This window comes from Theobroma cacao, chromosome 5 (genome assembly GCF_053813885.1).
Source record: "Theobroma cacao isolate CCN51 chromosome 5, ASM5381388v1, whole genome shotgun sequence".
In the NCBI taxonomy this organism is placed as follows: domain Eukaryota; kingdom Viridiplantae; phylum Streptophyta; class Magnoliopsida; order Malvales; family Malvaceae; genus Theobroma; species Theobroma cacao.
This window is the reverse complement of record NC_142643.1, coordinates 4,112,850-4,133,237: the sequence shown is the minus strand read 5'-3', so window position 1 is coordinate 4,133,237 and position 20,388 is coordinate 4,112,850. Positions and strand designations below refer to the sequence as shown.

The 20,388-nt window shown below is 35.7% G+C and overlaps 2 protein-coding genes across 3 annotated transcripts; both read left to right on the top strand.

Annotated features, from left to right (window-relative positions):
• Positions 1-940: 940 nt before the first annotated feature.
• Positions 941-9,919, top strand: LOC18598089 (Acyl-CoA N-acyltransferase with RING/FYVE/PHD-type zinc finger domain-containing protein). 2 transcript variants are annotated; one of them, XM_007027454.3, is made up of 23 exons: positions 941-1,207; positions 1,302-2,312; positions 2,439-2,510; positions 2,615-2,819; positions 2,925-3,033; positions 3,595-3,687; positions 3,838-3,930; positions 4,076-4,168; positions 4,375-4,467; positions 4,661-4,753; positions 4,846-4,927; positions 5,006-5,065; positions 5,149-5,201; positions 5,293-5,459; positions 6,333-6,543; positions 6,716-6,773; positions 6,917-6,973; positions 7,112-7,357; positions 8,238-8,302; positions 8,416-8,472; positions 8,563-8,656; positions 9,080-9,220; positions 9,342-9,919. In XM_007027454.3, the coding sequence occupies exons 2-23, from the start codon at positions 1,338-1,340 to the stop codon at positions 9,471-9,473; spliced, it is 3,249 nt and encodes a 1,082-aa protein (XP_007027516.3). In that variant the 5' UTR covers positions 941-1,207; positions 1,302-1,337; the 3' UTR covers positions 9,474-9,919. The 2 variants fall into 2 exon arrangements, with proteins under 2 accessions (XP_007027516.3, XP_007027518.3); XM_007027456.3 differs by lacking the exon at positions 5,006-5,065.
• Positions 9,920-10,664: 745 nt separating this feature from the next.
• Positions 10,665-20,379, top strand: LOC18598088 (putative pectinesterase 15). The gene is made up of 5 exons (XM_007027453.3): positions 10,665-11,156; positions 11,309-11,480; positions 11,897-12,103; positions 19,496-19,746; positions 20,029-20,379. The coding sequence occupies exons 1-5, from the start codon at positions 10,732-10,734 to the stop codon at positions 20,174-20,176; spliced, it is 1,203 nt and encodes a 400-aa protein (XP_007027515.3). The 5' UTR covers positions 10,665-10,731; the 3' UTR covers positions 20,177-20,379.
• Positions 20,380-20,388: the final 9 nt, after the last annotated feature.

The following is a 20,388-nucleotide window of genomic DNA, read 5'->3' as shown; positions in this document are numbered from 1 at the left end:
TTGATTTTCTTGATTTGGTTAGTTCGGTATTTGGTTATTTTGATTAATTAAGTTCGATTAGTATAGTTTAATTGGTTTGGTCTTTGATTTGAAAATTTTCTAATTGAAGTAACTAACTAATTGAAGTGAGTAATACTATCTAACCAAAGGGAGTTTTAGTATGTTTTATTATCAATTGATGTATGAACTCCATGTTTTTCGTATGTAAAGTCTAAAATTAAGTATATAATATTAACTCCATAATTTCTACTAACAATGCTTTTATTAAAGGAATCAATTATATTGAGAGCAGAGACTGTGTGTATACATTTACCTGAAGAAAATAAGTAAGCTTTGAGTTCAAAAAACAAAAGAAAATTATTCATTTTGTTGCTCAATATTATTCATTATTCATTCATTATTATTCAATTACGAAAACAAAACAAAAGAAAATCTCAACAATTAAAAAACAAAAAAAGAAAAAAATCTCAACATGAAAACTAGAAAAAAAAATCACATCCTCACATTTTTTTCTCTCCATCTTTATGAGTTTGGTTTTCGGTAATCGAACCAAACTAATTGAAGTAGTTTGATGTTTGGTTTTTTATTATTACAACTACTTTGATTCAATTTCGATTTTTTAAAGGAATAGTTTGGTTTCGAGATTTTCAAAACCGATTTCAGGAACTAATGTTCGCATACCCATTTTGAACCGGGTAAAGCTAGAATATTAGCGTCTTCCAAAGAAAAAAAAAAGGTAGTCTATTTGTAGTAAGCAATTGACATCATTTTTGGGTTCAAAGATGATCCATAGCCCAAATAGAAAACCAGTAAACTGGGCCTCCATATTAAAAAAGGTTACGAGGTCCGGACTCGACTCCCGTTATTGATAAGGGGTAGGCAACGGGGAAATCAAGTAGGGCTAATATCGTCAATTCAGATTTCCTTTCCTACTTTCTTATTTACGTATCCTGCCATTTGCCCCCTCCTCTTAAAATCCCAATCTGACTCTCTCTCTCTAGCTGGTCGGTTTCATCTCCCAACGACAACCCGAAAAAAAGAAAAGAAAAAGCCCCAAAAATTTGAGATTCCTCTTCAAATCCAAAAAGATTCAATCAAAAACCCTAAATCTGCTCTAATCCGATCCCCTAAACCTTCATTTTTCCTTCGCCCCCCAAAATTTTCACTTTCCTTATAATCTGTCATGGCCCTTATCTGATCCTAATCGGTAAAATCCTTTACTTCGCCGCAGAAAAATGGTCGAATTTTCGATTTTTTATTTGATTAATATATTTGTATTTTTTTTTAATTTTTTTTTGCAGAATTTTTGTGGATTTTGGGAGTGAAGTAAGTGAGGCATGAAGCGGGAGTTGGAATTCGGATTGGAGGGTTCACTCGGTCCAACTCGGGAGTCATTGACTCAGTCTCAAACTCAGGCGAGGTCTAGTACTAGTTGTAAGAGAGTTAAAGTTACTCAAGTGAATGGTTACATTGTTTATACACGAGTTAAAAAGTCAAGAATTAATTGCCGTGATGAATTTTCGGAAAATTTAGAAAATAAGAAGTTTGAGAACTGTAATGAGCAGATTAATGGTGTTAAAGAATGTTTAGTTGGTGAGGATCAGAAGAATAAAACTCTGATTGAAGTTAGTCATGGGAACAATAATGTAATTGAAGATGTAATTGGAGGTAGACCGGGAAATCAGAATGTAGCTGGGGAGAATGTGTTGGTTAAAAATGTGGTTGATGAGAGCTTAGTTGTTCGAGATATTGGTGAAGGGGGTCCATTTGTAGAGGCTTCAATCGAGGAGAGTCGTGTTATTGGAGAAAATGCCATTGTAGGGAACCTTGTAGTTGAGGAAATTGGAAGAGATGGTAGGCTTGTTCTTCAAGCTAGGCTTGGTGAAGGGTCCAGTTATAATTTGGCAATGGTCATGTCTAAAGATGAGCGAAGCAATGAGCTGGGAACGTGTCTGGTTGAGGAAGGAGGTCTTGGAGAAGCTTCCATGCAGATTGTTGACAGTAGCGAAGGGAAGACTGATTTGCTCTTGAAGACCCTGCGGAGGTCTAAACGATCATTATTGAGACCTAAGGTTGAACCACTAGACAGTTTGGAGTGTGAACAGCACACTGTTGTAAATGTGTCAGTTTCAAGTTTTGGTGGAGAGGAAGCCGCTGAAGGAAGTGATTTGACTACTCCAAGGAAGAAGTTGGAGTTGAAAATGTCAAAAAAGATTGCACTTAATAAGTGCCCAATGACAGTTAAAGAGCTCTTTGACACTGGTTTACTTGATGGGGTTCCAGTGGTTTACATGGGTACAATAAGTAGTAAGGTAATTCTTTGATGCCTCTATTATTATTTTTTCTAATACAAGGTTTCTGTCATTTGTTTCTTTTAGTTTAGAATTTAAATGTAGTGCATAGCTGAAGGCTTACTATTAGTGGTATTATACTTCCAGACAGCTGGTCTCCGGGGCATCATTACAGATGGAGGAATTTTGTGTTCATGTTCTTTGTGCAAAGGCCGCAGAGTAAGAAATTTCTTTTCTACAATGTAAATTTGTGTAACTCCATGACTTAATAAATGCTGTTTTTTTAACTTCTTGATGTGTTTTTATTTCCTTAATAATTTTAGGTTGTTCCACCTTCCCAATTCGAGATTCATGCTTGTAAACAATACAAACGTGCAGCACAGTATATCTGCTTTGAGAATGGGAAGAGCCTGCTTGAGGTGTTGAGGGCATGCAGGAGAAGACCTCTGCATACATTGGAAGCGACAATTCAAAATATACTTAGTGCTTTACCAGAGCAAAAGTGTTTCACTTGTAGAAGATGCAAAGGTGACCTTTTCTCTTATTAACTATATTATTAATGACGGGCAAGTAAGTAGAACGGTTTTGATTGTATTTGAATCTTATTCTTTATTGTCATTCACTTATTTCTAGGTTCATTTCCTGTAATACATGTTGGCCAAATAGGGCCACTATGCAATTCATGTGTGGAGTCAAAGAAATCTCAGTGCAGTACAATGAGTGCACCCAGTGGAGTTGCTAGGTATGCTTCTTTAAGTGTTGCTTTCTTAAAAAATTAGTAACATGATGTCTCTTCTGCTATAAAGTTTACTTGGTTAGGGATCTTAATGTTTGTCATTAAGTTGAATTTTCTATTTGTTTTACAATTGCACTGTTCAGGTGTCTGAATTTTGTACTTTTATCATTGGATGTGCTAAAGTATTTGTAATATGCACTATCTGTTATCAAGCATTTATTATTATTCATTACCATGTAATACCCTTTTAGGGTGTTGGATTCAAATCTTTGTATGATATTGATGGCATTTTTTACTGTCATTCAGCCATAATTGATCGGTACATAATAGAAAAAAGGGGCATGTCAAGTTTATTTGACTGATATCTATTTATTATGCATACTGCTTCATAGAAATGCAACCTATTCATTTTTACTTGGGAGGATATTAAACTGAATTCAGTATGAAATTAAACGTAATTGAAGTTGTAAGGAAATGCTAGAATGATGTTTGTTTTTATATTTGAGTTAGTTTCCAGTATTAATGTCTATATACATTATTTTATATGGTTGTATTGTGTTATTTCAGATCGCAAGAACCAGTATTGATTTCACATTCCTCTGGAAGTTCTTCAGTGGGTATTCTTCCGCAATCAACGAGTCAATGGAAGATGACAAGAAAGTTAGTAAATTTTATATATTGTTGGCATGCTAACTGGTGTGAAATGTTTCCAGATATTGTTAATATAATCTTTTCTTAATGCGTATTAGTTCTTGTTTTAACATGTATTTTCCTTATTTTATTTGTTTTTTTGTGTGTTTATTATTTCAGATCACAGGAACCAGTTTTGATGTCACAGTCTTTTGGAAGTGCATCATCGAGTGTTTCTCCACAAAATAAAAGTCAATGGAAGAAAGCAAGGAAGTTAGTATCTCTTAATATCTTTTTGAATTTTTTTTTAGTGGCATCTTTTACCATCCTTTTTGGCTCATAAAATTATTTGTTTTAAAATGATGTGCATTATCGATTTTGAATGCCTTCTTTTCATGTGCCTCCTACACTGTTTCAGGTCATCAGAGCTTGATGTGACAGCAAATTCTCCCCATTGTGCTTCATTATGCATTTCTTCGCAAAATAGGAGTCCATGGAAGACAACAAGAAAGTTGGTGACCTTTTATGTCTTATTGTTGTCATTAACTATAGCATAATTTTTTCTTTAATTATTTTCTTTCCGTTTGTGTGAATTAAATGGTTCTATTTGGAAGCAGTTTAGTCGTAGATGGTAGTTTAAAAGTTAAATAATGTTCCCTTTTTTTTAATATAGTTTTTAATTGGTGCATCATGCTTCCATCTCTATGTTATTTCCAGGTTAACAAAACCAGGGTTATTCACAAAGTCCTTGAAGAGTGCTTCAGTGCATATTTCCTCACAAGATAAAGCCCAATGGAGAATAAAAAAGAAGTTAGTATAATTTTTATCCTTTTTTTTTTGTCATTTTTAACGATGGCCGGTTTCTAACTTCTGTTCACTTCCTATGCCTGCAAAGTTTGGCCTCGAGACACAAGGACCTGTCTTTAGTGAAGCTTCTTCTCATAGTCTTTTGATTTTTTCTTCGTACTTATTCCCTTTGTGTGCTTTTGTTGGAATTTCTCAGGCCAATAAAACCAGTTTTGATGTCAAAGACCTTGAAAGGTGTCTCATCGCCTATGTATTCACCCAATGGAAGTCAATGGAAGATGACAACAAAGTTGGTACCTTTTTAATATATTTCTGGAGTAAGCTTTTACTTCCTTTTCTGATGTAATCTCCTTATCTTCTTGGAATTGTTAATGTCTATAGAGATCAGCGACTGCATAAGTTGGTATTTGAGGAAGATGGATTGCCTGATGGAACTGAAGTTGCATACTATGCCCGAGGACAGGTAATTGAGACAAAAGTAATTTATTTTATGCCTTTGTATCTCAGTGGTGTGTAAAGTGTGATTAGTTTTAATGGGCAGAGATTGCTTGAGGGTTACAAAAAGGGCTTTGGGATATTTTGTCGTTGTTGCAATTGTGAGGTATTGTGCTTTTATTGCTTGAGCTTCAGAATTTCTAAATTACATTGGGTGTCTGTTTATGCTCTTTCCTTTTTATTGTGCAGGTTAGTCCCTCACAGTTTGAAGCTCATGCTGGTTGGGCTTCTCGTCGAAAACCGTATGTTTTCATAGCAGATGCTTTACAGTTTTTTCCAAAGTTACTTTATCTTTGTTAAGTATATCTTGATTATATTTGTGTCTTTTGGCAGCTATGCATACATTTACACATCTAATGGGGTGTCTTTGCATGAACTGGCAATATCTCTCTCAAAAGGTCGTCGTTATTCTGCCAAGGATAATGATGATGCATGCATCATTTGTGCAGATGGTGGAAATCTTTTGCTCTGTGATGGATGCCCAAGGGCTTTCCATAAAGGTTTGATTGTAAATATCAATAATTTCTTTAAATTTTAAATAGGAAATGCACGGGTGGGTGGTTTGATCTTGTTTTATTGGTTTCACAGCTTTACTTTGTGGTATAGTTTGGACATTGTAAGGTTTTATTTATTTGTCTTTGGGATTTCAGGGATTGATATGAGCATTTACTGTTTTCTGTATTGTTAAGAACGATAAATGTGGCAACCTGAGGTCTCTAATCCCTGTACGTGATATGCATGAGATTTACTGTACTAGACTATTGGCATGGACTATGTAGATGATAAAGAATTTATATATTTTACCTAGAGAAGATAATAAGGAAAAAAAAAAAAAACAAAGAGAATAACAGTCTCTCAAAATGTGCAGTATGATTTTTGAATGGAGTGTTTTATTTGAAGAAAAGGGGTAGTGGAAAATAAACAGGAGAGGTGGAGTTCGAGTTGTATGAAAGACCAAACTCTGTTAAATTTAAATAGAGACTTGAGTTGTTGGGGACCAACTCAGTCAATGGCATTACATATTGACATAGATGTACTCTCTCTTAGTCTCTCTGGTGCATGTTTAGATGTTTTATAGTAATTTTTCTTGGCAAATTTTCTTTACCTAGCCCTATTTATTTTATTATACTTCTATAATTTTTAAACTTTAAGAAATTCAAAACTTGGTTTCAGGTGTATCCTTGCGTATTTGCACTTATTGAGATATACTCTTCTGTTTCTAAATCTCAAACAAAGATGGTTGTGCTTAAAGTCATTGTTTTGTTTTTGTGGTTTAGTTTTCTGTGGCATGTCAAAGACTATTGTGGTTGCCTCTGAAGATTAGTTTGATTTATCTAATTGATATTGAGTAGTAACTTTCTTGATCTATGCAGAATGTGCATCTCTACCAACAATTCCTCGTGGTCGCTGGTACTGCAAATATTGCCAGAACATGTTTATGAGAGAAAAATTTGTGGAGCATAATGCTAATGCTGTTGCTGCTGGAAGGATTTTAGGAGTTGATGCTATAGAACAAATAACCAGCAGATGCATACGTATTGTGAAAAACATTGAGGCAGAACTTAGTGGATGCGCATTATGCAGGTGATGGATACGCACTAGGATGAATCTGATTGAAGCTTATAGTTTTAATAAGGCTATTTTTGTACAGTTTGCTTGGACCTTTTTTTTATTGTGACGTTTCTATAAATTTTTTTATTTCTGTCCTCAATACCCTTTGATTTTGCTTGAAATCATTGTTTCTTTGATTTTATAGGGCATGTGATTTTAGCAAATCAGGATTTGGTCCTCGGACAATTTTACTGTGTGATCAGGTATAATGTTCATTTTTCATTTCATCCTGTTATGTAAATTGGCTCTCAAGTTGCTAAACATGTTTTTCCTTTTAATTGTTTTTCCACTGATTTGGGCACCTTTTTTTTGTGTGTTTTTATTTTAAAAAATAATTTTGGATCAGTGTGAAAAAGAATATCATATTGGCTGTTTGAGGACTCATAAAATGGCTGATCTAAGGGTACGTACTACTATTAATATTGTTGTTGTACCTTTGATTATTTGATATGAAACACTTCATCCCTGATGCTACTTGTACCTTTGATTATTGGACGCTATCCTATAAAGGATGAAAATACTGATGCCACTTGTACAACAGGAAATACCAAGAGGAAAGTGGTTTTGCTGTTCAGATTGCAGTAGGATTCATTCTATACTGCAGAAGTTGCTCATTCGTGAAGCTGAAAAGCTTCCAGACTCCCTTTTGGATGTTATACGGAAGAAGTATGTGGAAAAGGGTTTAGATGCTGATATCAATATTGATGTTAGATGGAGGCTTCTTAGTGGCAAATTTGCTTCTCCTGAAACTAGATTGTTGCTTTCTCAAGCAGTTGGTATCTTCCATGTAAGTCTTGTTCATGTTGTATATAGATGTTTCATTCTATGAAAAATGGTTGTTGCCACTGTTGATAAACAGTGCCCATGCAATGTTTTTCTGTAGTTACTGCAATTATCGTATGTTTGTTTTTAAGTATTTATTTTGAATGTATGCTCTCTGGTTGAATGTGTTGCATGGAAACGTCAGTAGCACTTTAATTAACCTTTATGCTTCTTTTTCTCATTCTTTCCTCGTTTTCTTTGTCTTTTAATTTTCATTTTAACTTCTACTACAGTAATAGGGAAAGACAATATACTGAGTTTATATAGTTTATATATGTTTATCTTTTACTTTCCTAGAATATGCTTCTTTTATTTTGCTAACATCATTAAAATTCAGAGGCATCTCAATTTACCTTGCTTTGACATTATTATGCTGGAGCTTGTGGCATATTAATATTATCTATAGAAAGAAAGTGATTGGAAAAATTTAATTCATAAGAGTAATTTATCCATGAGGCCAAAGCTATTGATAAGTGGATGCATTTTGTTTCTCTGGCTTAAAAACATCACACTTTATAGCTACTTTGATGCCTCTGCATAGGGACTGCTTTAATGGCTTTTAGGGGATATGAGAAGGTAAAATCCAACTAGATTTATGTGACAAGGATTTTATCCTGCCAATTTGAAACATTGCTTGGCAAAATTCACTTGTGATTTGTATGTTTCATTTCAAACTGCAATTTTCTAGTTCAAGACAATTTTACTTTCTGGGACTCTGATTTAATATGCTAATTAAGTGATAGGCTATGTTCTATTTGTCAAAAAGTAGAAGATATGTGAAGCCATGGCTTGCCTTATTTTACTGAAATTTTTCTGATTTTCTCTCTTTTTTCCTTTTTTAAAAGGAATGTTTTGACCCTATAGTTGATGCAACAACTGGGCGTGACCTTATCCCATGCATGGTTTATGGGTAAGCTTGAGACTGTTTCTTGTGCTTCAATAGCTGGTTGCACATTAACACGAGTGCACCGTCCAATTTTTTTCTTTGACAAATGTGCATCTTTCTTTCTCTTCCTCTCTCAGAAGGAATTTAAAGGGCCAAGAATATGGGGGAATGTACTGTGCAGTATTGACAATCAAGTAAGGCATATTTGCATAAAATTTAAAGCTTTATATTATATACTTTTGCTATTAGAATGTTGACAATATTCTCTTTTGCTAATGCTGCAGCTCATTCGTTGTATCAGCTGGAATAATTCGAGTTTTTGGGCAAGAAATTGCAGAACTTCCTTTAGTTGCGACAAGCATTGCTAACCATGGGAAGGTGAGGCTAATGGATCCCAACTTTTGTCTGTATGACCTTTTCCTACAATTCCCACCTCTTCTAGATGGTTCTAGTCAGCTGGATTTCCAATTGTCTGCTATTGTCTGGCCATGTAATTCTTTCACACCAGTGGCAAGTGGGAAGGTTTTCAAATTTGGGATTGTGGGTGCAGGATATAATTTGTAATGTACGATTGAATATTAAGGTTCTTAGGACCTAGTTTAGTTGGGAACACACTGGCAATGAGAAAAACACAATGTAAGAAAGGAATACAGTTATTTGAGTTCCTTATGATGTTAGGAAATGGTTAGTTTCAAAGTATAATATATATATATATATACTAGGCAGTTGCTGCATCTTTTATGACCTGTTTCAATATCATTCTTAGCAATGCTGATTTAGTTGAGCTAAATTACATTACAGGGCTACTTCCAGTTGTTGTTCTCCTGTATTGAGAGGCTGCTGGCATTCTTGAATGTCAAAAACCTTGTGCTTCCAGCTGCTGAAGAAGCAGAATCAATCTGGACAGATAAGTTCGGTTTCAAGAAGTTAAGACCAGATCAGGTTTGTTAATACATCATAATGCGCTTATATTCTGTTGTGCAACTTGGGTGCTATTTTTTTTTTTTGAACATTAACTTGGGTGGTATTGGTACTGAAACTTTACATCTGCCTTGTCCTTCAGCTTGGTGAATATAAAAAATCCTGCTGCCAGATGGTGATTTTCAAAGGAACTTCGATGCTACAGAAAGAAGTTCCTCCCTGTCGTGTTGTTAATAGTACTGAGCCTACAGTGTCATATAATGAAGTGGAGTAAGGCAGAGCTATTTTTGTAGCAAAAGGAAGTGCATTTCTCTGTTTTTTGTTTCCTTTTGGTTTTTTTTTTTTTTTAAATATTTAATTTGTGCATGGAAGTAGACATTGAGGTACATAAATGTGTTATTCTGTCAGTTTAAGGTGAAGATAAAGTGAGCTCAAGTGTGAACTGGAAGGAGCTCCAATGTGAAGTGCTGTTAAAATTTTTCTGATCCTAGTACCTTTAGCAAAGCAGAGGGGCAAAAGACTTGAATTTGGCAGAATAGTAAATAGGTATTCCAAATTAGTGGGGTTTATATTTTGATGTCTTTGATCTTTCTGTAAAGTCCATTAGGACTAGAGTGGGGTTGGATCTCTAAGTTTGTTTACTAGCATTTTAGCTGAGAGGAAAACGGAACAACAATGGACAGAAGTCTAACTTCAATGTTAAAGCTGTTGTTTCCTTCATTATTTTTTTATTTTTCTTTGTCTCACACAAATGTTGGCGATGTCTGAAAAAGGATATGTAAACAAGTAAGCAAGAAATTGACTGGATAACTTATACGACAGTGTAATTGATTTTAGAGTTACAAAAAAGCGCTGTCAAGTGTAGGTTGCCTCCCACCTTTGTGGTTTAAGAAATAATGATTTCTCCGAGCCTCTGACCATGAATAGAGTAGTGCTCATGTGCAGTGGCATGAAATTGAAGCAAACCATCCAATTTCGTTTTTAGCCAAAAAGGCAAGCAAGCTGAGCTCTTAAGGCGGGTATAACCGCGTGTAGAAACTCTCCGTCCTTATGCGGGTTGCGTAAAGCTTAATTTAGGCGTTTGCATTCTTGATTATCAGGGCATCGGTTACTCAGAAACGCCATGCAAATTTAAATGTATATAGTGGTTTAGGTCGTGATTATATTAATCATTTTCGTATCTTATATTGGTCAAGAAGTATCTGGTACTCAATAAACATGCAAATCTCGCACTTCCTTTACTTTCATCATTGCCGTAATCTGTCCTTCTCTCTCATGGCTTAGCGTATGCAGTTTCCAACCTTTAACCATCTTTCATGTCTTTTATCTCTTTTTATTTTCTAGCACCATTACTTTTGAAGAAGAGGCTATAATCATCAGTAGACGCACAAACATCACCATTAATAAGGCCCATACATATCTTGCCTCCCACGCCAATCACCCCTTCCCAAGGGAATAATATAGCCATTCCTTGCCCCTCCTCTTTTAGCTCAATATCACATCATGCTCCACCTAACCCCAAACCATTAACCATGAGGATCAAAACAATCTCCTTTTGGCTATTAGCCTTTCTCATTCCACTGTTCTCCATTCTAATTGCTCTGTATACTGTTCCTCCCCCCTCCAAATCAAGCGTCACCCCCGACAGTCATGATACTTTTGAAGTTGCGAGGCAAAGTGGTGAATTCCTATCTCTGCTAACGAGGATGGTGTCTAGACATCACCACCACCACCATCATCATCATCACCACCACCATCACCATCGAGGGCGGCGTAAGCACAAATGCGATCATAACAAATGGACGTCTAGCCTTATTTCTCAGTACAAAGTGTCTCTTGTATTGACAGTTGACTCGAACGGTTGTGCGAATTTTAGCAGTGTGCAGCAGGCGATAGATGTTATTCCTGACTCGAGCCCCTCCAAGACCTTGATCGTCATTTATTCTGGTACATACAGGTCATTATTAAAACGGTTTCGAGTTTCAACAACTTGTTGATTTCTTTGTTCTGTATCTGCACATGCACCATAAAAACCACACGCTATTGATTACACATAATGGAATCTTGTGCATGGAGCCTCGCTGATTAAAACTAACTACATGGTGACAGGGAGAAGGTAGTAATCCATGCCAACAAATCCAACTTGATAATTCAAGGTGAGGGTTTTCTCAAGACAGCAATAGAATGGAATGACACTGCGGATTCCACTGGAGGGACTGTGTACAGCTCTTCGGTTGCCATCTTTGCTCCTAACTTCACAGCTTACAACATTAGCTTTAAGGTAAGTCGTCACTCTTACGTTTTTTATTTCGGTTGAGAGGTAAAATCATCTTAAACAAAATAAAAATTTCTGTACTGTATTTGGATTATAAGCCCAAACCCATCTTTTGAATCTGATTTGAGGCTCAAGACCATGGAGAGGGCAATCTTGACAATGTGTATCATGTCTGATTACTAGCAAATTAGCTAAAGTTGAGCTATATTAAACTCTCAATTTTCTTCGCCAAAACCAAAAACTCTCACTTTTAAGTCCCATAATCTATCATCAAAAACTAAGTAGCTCAAATCCCTTGTTTCATACATGTAAAACCTCAAGTTGTTTATATATTTACTGAGATTTAGTTATTGGTTAAAATTTATTTCTTATTCATTTTATGTGGCTATTTGTTGGGCTGGGGGTTCCAATTTTCTCAAAAGAATACAGCTCCAGAGCCATCTCCTGGTGAAACTGGAAAGCAGGCAGTGGCACTAAGAATAGCAGGTGATCAAGCTGCGTTTTACAATTGTGGATTTTATGGAGCCCAAGACACCCTTCTTGATGATCGGGGTAGGCATTATTTCAAAGGATGCTTCATACAAGGTTCCATTGATTTCATATTCGGAAATGCTAGATCACTCTATGAGGTACAAAATCTTTTTTGATCATATATATTCTCATAAAATTAATTAACAAAATTTGTTTCTTCTTTTTACTTATATAATAATGCTTTGTTTCGGCCAATTTTTGTATTGGTTCTCCGATAAAACAAAGAGGACAAGCTTCGATTAGTGTCACAAGTAATGACCAAGTGGCAATTTGATGCCTTATTCTCCATCTCCATCTTGGAATATCATATACAACACCTGCCTTTTGTTTGTTGAAAAAGCTTTACCATCCGCGGCCACCCCACCTTCACCTTGAAAATTATAGCTTCATGATTCTTTTTGGGGTATAGAATATAATAATTCCAGTTCTTTTTTTTTAAATTATCATATGAATAACCCCTCGGCATAAGCATTAACTGACAAAATTATCAACATAAGATATATTCATTTATATAATAAAGTATAAATAAAAATTACACTTTCAAAATATAAAAAAGGGGAAATGAGATTGTCAAAATCAATATTCAAATTTGATGTTATGTTAATTTAAGTAATTAATTTAATAAAAAATTTAGACAAATAAAAAGGAACCCAACTTTTATATTTAAGTTGACTTTTAGCATTTTCAAGTGTAAAACTCAACATGTGTACTCTTACACACGTGTAGAGGTGTCACTTGTCCAGGCCCGTGGGCCTGACTCACTTTGGATCGAATTTAGATATAAATTTTAAATTCAAATTTGGCCCAACTTATTTAGATTAATTTATTTAGACATAATATATAAAAAAATCTTAAATTATTTAAGAAAATTTAAATAAGTTTTTATATTTTTATTGCGTTCAATAAAATCTTTGTATTTTTATTTTGATTCAAATAAATTTTTGTATTTTTTATTTTGAGTCAAATAAGCCATTATAACTAATGATTAACTTAATCAAAATGTCATTTGTTATTTTATATCGCGTGACACTCATGTGATATGTAAAAATATTATAATTGATTATGATGTGACATGTTAATATATCATAATTGATGATAACATGACATGCTAATTTGATATGATAACATGATTATGTGACATTTTTCACCTTTCACATAAATGTCATGTTAGTGCCATGTGAATATAAAATGACAAATGACAATTAGTTAATTATTAGTCATAAAAGTTTATTGGACCCAAAATAAAAAAAATTGGGGCTTAAGTAAATGTAATAAAAGAATAAAGGCTTATTTTAAATACTCTTGACTAGTTTAGGGGTTTAAAATAACTTAATTTTATCATTTTAATATTAAAATAATAACTAAATGGGAGGACTCACACACAAAAGTCGAGTTTGGCTGAGGACATAGGCATTTCACTATGCATATGCTGTGTGTTACAAATTACGCTCATTCGCTTAAGTATAAGATAGTCTGTGCATTGCTTAAGTAGACACTTCCATGCAAGCCAGCCAATAACGCATTTATATATGAACAAACATCAACAATAGCCACAAATTATATTAAGGCAACGCACATCAAAATCATAAGGCATACCAAATGCCATATACACAACCAATGGAACCATATAAAGAAAAATGTTTAATTGATATGAAAATGAGTATAAAGGGACCAAAACACGCCATTGTCAGGCCATAGAAGTAGCTCTAGATGATTTGCTACAAACATACCATTACTAATGAGGTAGCTTGACAATCTGCCTACTACTCACCCCTTATAAAGAGTTTATGAGGATTTATAAGTATTTTACCAATAGCCATTACAATGTGTGAGATAGGGATATTCCCTTCTTAAAAGGTTTTCCTCTTAAAGACTTAACAAGTGTTTCTAAAACAATCACCAAATGCCATTACAATGTTTGAAAGGGGGACATCTCCCTTATCGGTACAAAAGTCTTAATCTCTTATGTAGTTTTACCTTATCATAGCCTTATACAAGGTTGGCTCACGACATCCTCTCCCACTCAATCTATCGATGTCCTCGTTGACTAGTTGGCTTGGAATTCTTCAATCTTCTGCTTAAAGGCGTGGAGATCAACTTCTTTCTCCTAGGTGATTTCATCTAGCCCCAAACCATCCCATCTAACCAGATACTCTTGTGTTGGTCATCGATTGATTATCGTAATCTTCCATACCAGAATCTCCTCTACTTTGCGCTGTGATGATGGCTTGATGCTAATGGCGGCTCTCGTGGCTTGACTCTTGCTTACATCTGCTAGATTTGCATGGAACTGCTTCAAGTTGCGAATGTGAAACACGGGGTGTACCTTCATCCGCATGGGCAAATCAATCTTGTAGGAAATCTTCTCCACCTTGGCCATAATCAATGTTAGACCTTCATACTTCTGTATTAGTATTGATCTTTCTTCCTTAAAAATTGAAGTTGTTCAAGTACCAACTTCATTAGCACCAAGTCTCCCACTTTAAAGTGTTGCTCCCTTCGACCTTTATCTACCCACTTCTTCATGCGGCTGGAAGGTTTCTCTAAATTGGCTCTGGTGATTTTAATGTTTTGTCTCCACTTCTTAGCAAAGTTTAACACTCGAGGACTTTTCCTACTATATGATTCCACTGAGATATGAGGAAGTCTAGGTTGCTGTCCGGTGATGACTTCGAAAGAGATTTTATTAGTGGCTAAACTTTTCTGCGAATTGAAACATAGTTGAGCCATATCTAGTAGGTTGGGCCAATTTTTCTGCTTCACTTGTAAAATATGTTGCAGATATTCATCTAGCAATCCATTGAAGCGTTTTGTCTGGCCATTTGTTTGTGAGTGATAATTGGAAGATATGTTAAGTTTTGGGCTTAATAACTTGAAAAGCTCTTTCTAAGAGAAACTAGTAAACTTTGGATCCTTGTCACTAACAATGCTTTTTGGAACACCTTATTATTTTATCACATGTTTAAAAACTGTACGAGCTGTATCCTCTGTGGAACCAAACTTTTGCACCAGGGATGAACCTTACGTACATGGAGAAATGGTCCACCATTACTAAGATTGTTGTCATATCTCCCACTTTAGAAAGTCAAACTATGAAGTCCAGAGAAATGTTTTCTCACGGTTCGATCAACATTGGTAGAGGTTCAAGCATTATTGTCGGTCTCTACTTGTACACTTTGTCTTGTTGCTAAATGAGGCACGTCTTGGTATAGTCCGTCACATCTTGTCGCATATGAGGCCAATAGTAACCTTGTTTTAGTAGTGCAATAGTTCGTTGCCAACTTGGGTGTCCCACCTAAAGAGTGTCGTGACATTCTCGCATCAACTTCTACCTCAGCTCTCCCGCTCTTGGAACAAATATGCATTATCCTTTTATTAATAGGAGTCCCATTTTCACCAAAAAGCATTTTGACTTTCCATTCTCCATCAATTTCATAATGGCGATTGCTTGGGGATCTCGATGTAAGTTTTATTCAATAAGATTACAAATATTTGTGATCACTTTGCTGGCTGTCATTGACATGATCACCTTGAGAGCTACGAACTCGTCTTGCTGAGGGCGTCTACTGCATAGTTCATCTTTTTGACTTTGTGTTCGAAAGAAAAATCAAATTCGGCCAATAACTCCTACCATCTTGTCTATTTGGCTGTAAGTTTTGGCTGTGTGAGGAATTGACTTACAGTAGTGTTGTCGGTCTTAACTACGAGTTATGATCTTAGCAAGTAGTGTCGTCAGTCTCGTAAACAGTGAATCACTGCTAGTAGTTCTTTCTCCTATGTCGTGTATCTCTTATAAGCTTTATTTAATATATGCCTTTTAAATGCAACTGAGTGTCCTTCTTGTAACAATACTCCTCTAAGGGCCAATTATGATGCATTTATCTGTACCTCAAAGGGCTTTTTGATATTAGGGAGTGTTAAAACAAAATCCATCATCATCGCGTCTTTCAAGCCTTCGAAAGTTTGTTGGCACTACGGTGTCCAACTCCAATTCTATCTTTTTTTTAAGCAGCTCTGTGAGTATTGTCGTTCTTTTTGAGTATCCCTTCATGAATCTTTAATAATAATTGGCTAGTCTTAAGAACTAATGAAGCTTGGTTGTATTCTTAGGGGTGACCCACTCTTTGATAGCCTTCACCTTTTGCATATCCATGTAAATATGCCCTTGTTTGATTATGTGACCGAGGAACTAAATTCGGGTTTGCGCAAATGCACATTTCTCTCTTTTCATATACAACTGCTTGTCAGGTAACCTTTGGAAGACCCACCGCAAGTGCCTTTGATGCTCTTCTAAGGTTGAATTGAACACCACGATATCATCTAAGTAGATTACCACGAACTTGTCCAAATAATTATGGAAAACCTAATTCGTCAATGTGTAAAAGGTGGCAGAAGCATTAGTTAGTCCAAAAGGCATAACAAGAAATTCAAATGCACTATACCGCGTCACGCAGGTGATTTTCGATTCATCTTCCTCAACAACTCTTACTTAATGGTAGCTCGATCTCAAATCTAATTTGGAAGAGATCTGCTATAAAGGAAATTGGATATTTATTCTTGACTGTGACTTTGTTTAAAGCCCGGTAATCCACGTACAATCGTAAACTCCCATCTTGTTTCTTCTGAAAGAGTTTATGGTCCTAAAAGGTACCTTTGATAGTCAAATGAATTCAGCTTAAATCAGCTTGTCTAATTGCTTCCTTAGCTTTGCTAACTTTGAGAGAGCCATCCTATATGGCCTTTTTGCGAGCGGCTTGATGCTTGGAAGTAATTCTATTTCATGATCAATAGCTTGTTGAGGTAGTAAGACCTTAGGTAGTTGTTTTGGCATCATATTTTGAAATTTTCTAAAGCTAGTTTCACTCCCTTGGGTATTGGATTTGTGTTATCTCCGTCTTCCTAGATAGGCATGGCCACATAGAAGGGTTTTCCTTTTTTGATCCTTTTCTTGAACTAGATAGTTGATATAATCTTCTTCTCACACTTGGGTAAAATTGTAACCAGTACCACAAATGGTTGTTCTCTGAAGAACATTAGACAACTGGCTCCAGGGAATGGGATGGCTTGTGTTTTCGTCATAAAATCCAGTCCAAGACAAAATCAAAGTCATTTATAATGGCTACAGTCATGTTCACCTTCCCTCCCAAGAATTAATCTTAACCTTTATGTCTTTGGAGTTCCCCATAATAGCTGAAGCTAACGAGTTGATTGCTTTCATTTGCTCGAAGTTTTTCTTAACTTTAAGACTGCATCTTTTTACCTTTTTCTGAGTGATGAAGGTATCAGAGGCCTTTGTGTCTAGTTAGGCTTTGGTCTTTTTATCATTAACCAACACATCCACACATATAAGACTTCGTTGAGGTTCTTTCTTTATCTTTTCTAATTGCACTTGCAATGCACTAAAGAACCAAATAGAACCTATATGTGTTGGCTCCTCCTCAACTTCTTCAACTGGGGTTTGAGCTCGAGGTTCTTCTACATTAGCCGTACATATCACATTGAGAGCTGCTCGATGTGGGTATTTAGCTACCCTATGAAGTTCATTACAAAGAAAACAAGATATTCAAGGTTTGAAGCCTTATGGTTCAATTGTTCCTGATTGTGGTGTGTCCCAAACAGGTGGTCTCTTTTCTTTTTCCCCATTTGAGGGTCTGCTAACTCTTAGAAATTTTGTCTTATTGTTGAAGCTCGACCTACTGGTTCTTGATAAAGGGTCTTTCCGTTTATGGGAGTTATCATTATAATCAGTAAGACGTTTAATAACCACCATTACTGAAGCCACATTTTATACCTTTGGTTGCTGTAACTCTGTCTTCACTTACGACTTCAGACCTTCGAGAAAATAGAATAATTTATTTTTCTTGGTCATATCTTTAATATCTAACATTAAGGTAGAGAAGTTTCACACAAATTCTTGTACTGACCGTATTTGCGTAAGCTCTTGCAACTTTTGCCGAGCCATGTACTCTGCAATCTAAAGAAAAAACTAGTTCTTCAATTTTTGCTTCAAGTCTGCCCAAGTGTTGATGCGGTATTCACCATTAATGAATTTGGAACTTCGTGTCCTCAATAAGATACATTGAAGCAATTGCCACTTTGTCTTCCTTAGACTTTATGTGCATAGCTTGAAAATACTATTCAATATAGAAAAAGAAGTTCTCCAACTCTTTAACATCTCTAGCCTTTTCGTATCGCTTCGGTTCAGGTACTTTGGCCTTTTTACCTTGATCTCCTGAGTTTGCATTGGTATTACCTGCAACAATAACCAAAAGATTTAACTGAGCTTTCAATTCTTCAATATCACCTTGGAGAATGCTTAACGTATCATTGGTCTCATCGCTCAAGGTATTAATTATCTCGAACAGTTCTCACTAGACTATTTCAATTTCATATATTTGTTTATGCAGGACCATTTGAGCTTTTTATTGTAGCCACTGCGGCTTTTAGCTAATCAATCCTCTAATGGTCTTCTAGTGAATTCTGTGTGGTTGCCATGTTTACTCTTTAGCTCAACACGTCTCGCTTGTACTCTGATACCAACTGTCACAAATTACGCTCCTTCGCTTAAGTATGTGATAGTCCGTGTGGCGCTTAAGTGGACGTTCCATTCAAGCTAGCCAATAACACGTTTATATCCAAACAAACATCAATAATAGTCACAAATTATATTAAGGCAATGCACATTGAAATCACAGGGCATTACCAAATACCATATACGCAATTACTAGAGTCACATAAAGAAAAATGTTTTATTAATATGAAAATGAGTACAAAGGCACCAAAACATGTCATCGTCAAATTATAGAGACAACCCTAGATGACTCGCCACAAACATATCTTTATTCGTGAGGCAGCTCAACTATTTGCCGACTGCTCACCCGCTATAAAGAGTTTACAAAGATTGGCAAATATCTCACCAATAGCCATTACAGTGTGTGAGATAGGGATATACCCTTCCTAAAGGGCTTTCCCTTTAAAGACTTAACAAGTGTTTCTAGAATTGTCACCAAATATCATTACAATGTTTAAAAGGGGGACATTTCCCTTACAGGTACAAAAGTCTTAATCTCTTATGTAATTTTACCCTATCATAGTCCTATATAAGATTGACTCATGACACTGTGCATAAGCGTCGTAATGTTCTGACAACGTTAAATATATTTCTGGTTAGGCTAAATCATGTCACGTGTGTAGTTATTTTGGGAGTTTTAGACCTGTAGACTTGTCACCATTAATTCTTAGATTCCAATTTAGGTAAGAATTTGAGTTAGGTTTTGCAATTTTGGTTTAGCTTCTCCTACCATAATTGATGATAGCATTCAGATAATACAGGGCTCATGAGTGGCAAGGTAGCTTTTTTGTCACAAATCACATGGATGTCCACATGCTAACCTGCTTCTGCCTTCTACCACTCCACATTCAATTGTTGAGTGCAATAACTTTTTGTCCCAAAATGTCAGAAACTTACAATGGTAATCAATTATTTACAGGGGTGCGTTATCCATTCAATTGCTAAAGAAGGGACGAGTGGGGTTGGCGGATGCATCACAGCTCAAGCAAGGCAGTCGATGAATGAGCAAACGGGGTTTTCCTTCGTGGATTGCATCATCCGGGGAACCGGGACCGTGTGGCTTGGAAGAGCTTGGGGAGCTTATGCCACTGTCGTCTTTTCCAGAACTTATATGTCTGATGTTGTGGCTCCAGACGGATGGAATGACTGGCGAGACCCCACTAGGGACCAGTCTGTCCTTTAAGCCCTACCCTTTATACATATATTTTTTCAAACAATTTACAAAACCTTTCTTTAACCTTACATTCAAACTATATTTTCTTCTCCTGTTTTCAAAATTTATTAACTTTTTTTCTTGTGATTTTTGCTGATTTTCATCACGTTGCATCCTATATATATACACGTTGTTTTATGTTTGTACATGGCAATTATTTTATAGCATTGCTTGCGATTTTTTCATTGATCAAGCCTTTTATATATATTTCCTGTAATATTTAAAGTTTCTATTTCCAGGACGGTACTTTTTGGAGAATATGAGTGCTTAGGGCCTGGTGCAAACTACACGTTTAGAGCTTCTTATGGGAAGCAGCTAATTGAATATGAAGCAGCTGCCTACATGAACATTTCATACATTGATGGAAACGAATGGCTTCAAGACTAGGCCTTGTTCTGAGGCTAGAACTAGATAGATTATAGAAAAAATACACGCATACCCACTAGTTTATGTAGATTTTATGGTTATTAATTCATATGTAAGAGGGGAATTTTTAAATGTAGATGAAATAAACTAGAGTAATTTTTCATGTCATAAGGGTATTTAGAAAACTTATACTGGCAGGGGTAGCTGTTTGTATGATGTTGATCAAATCCCTC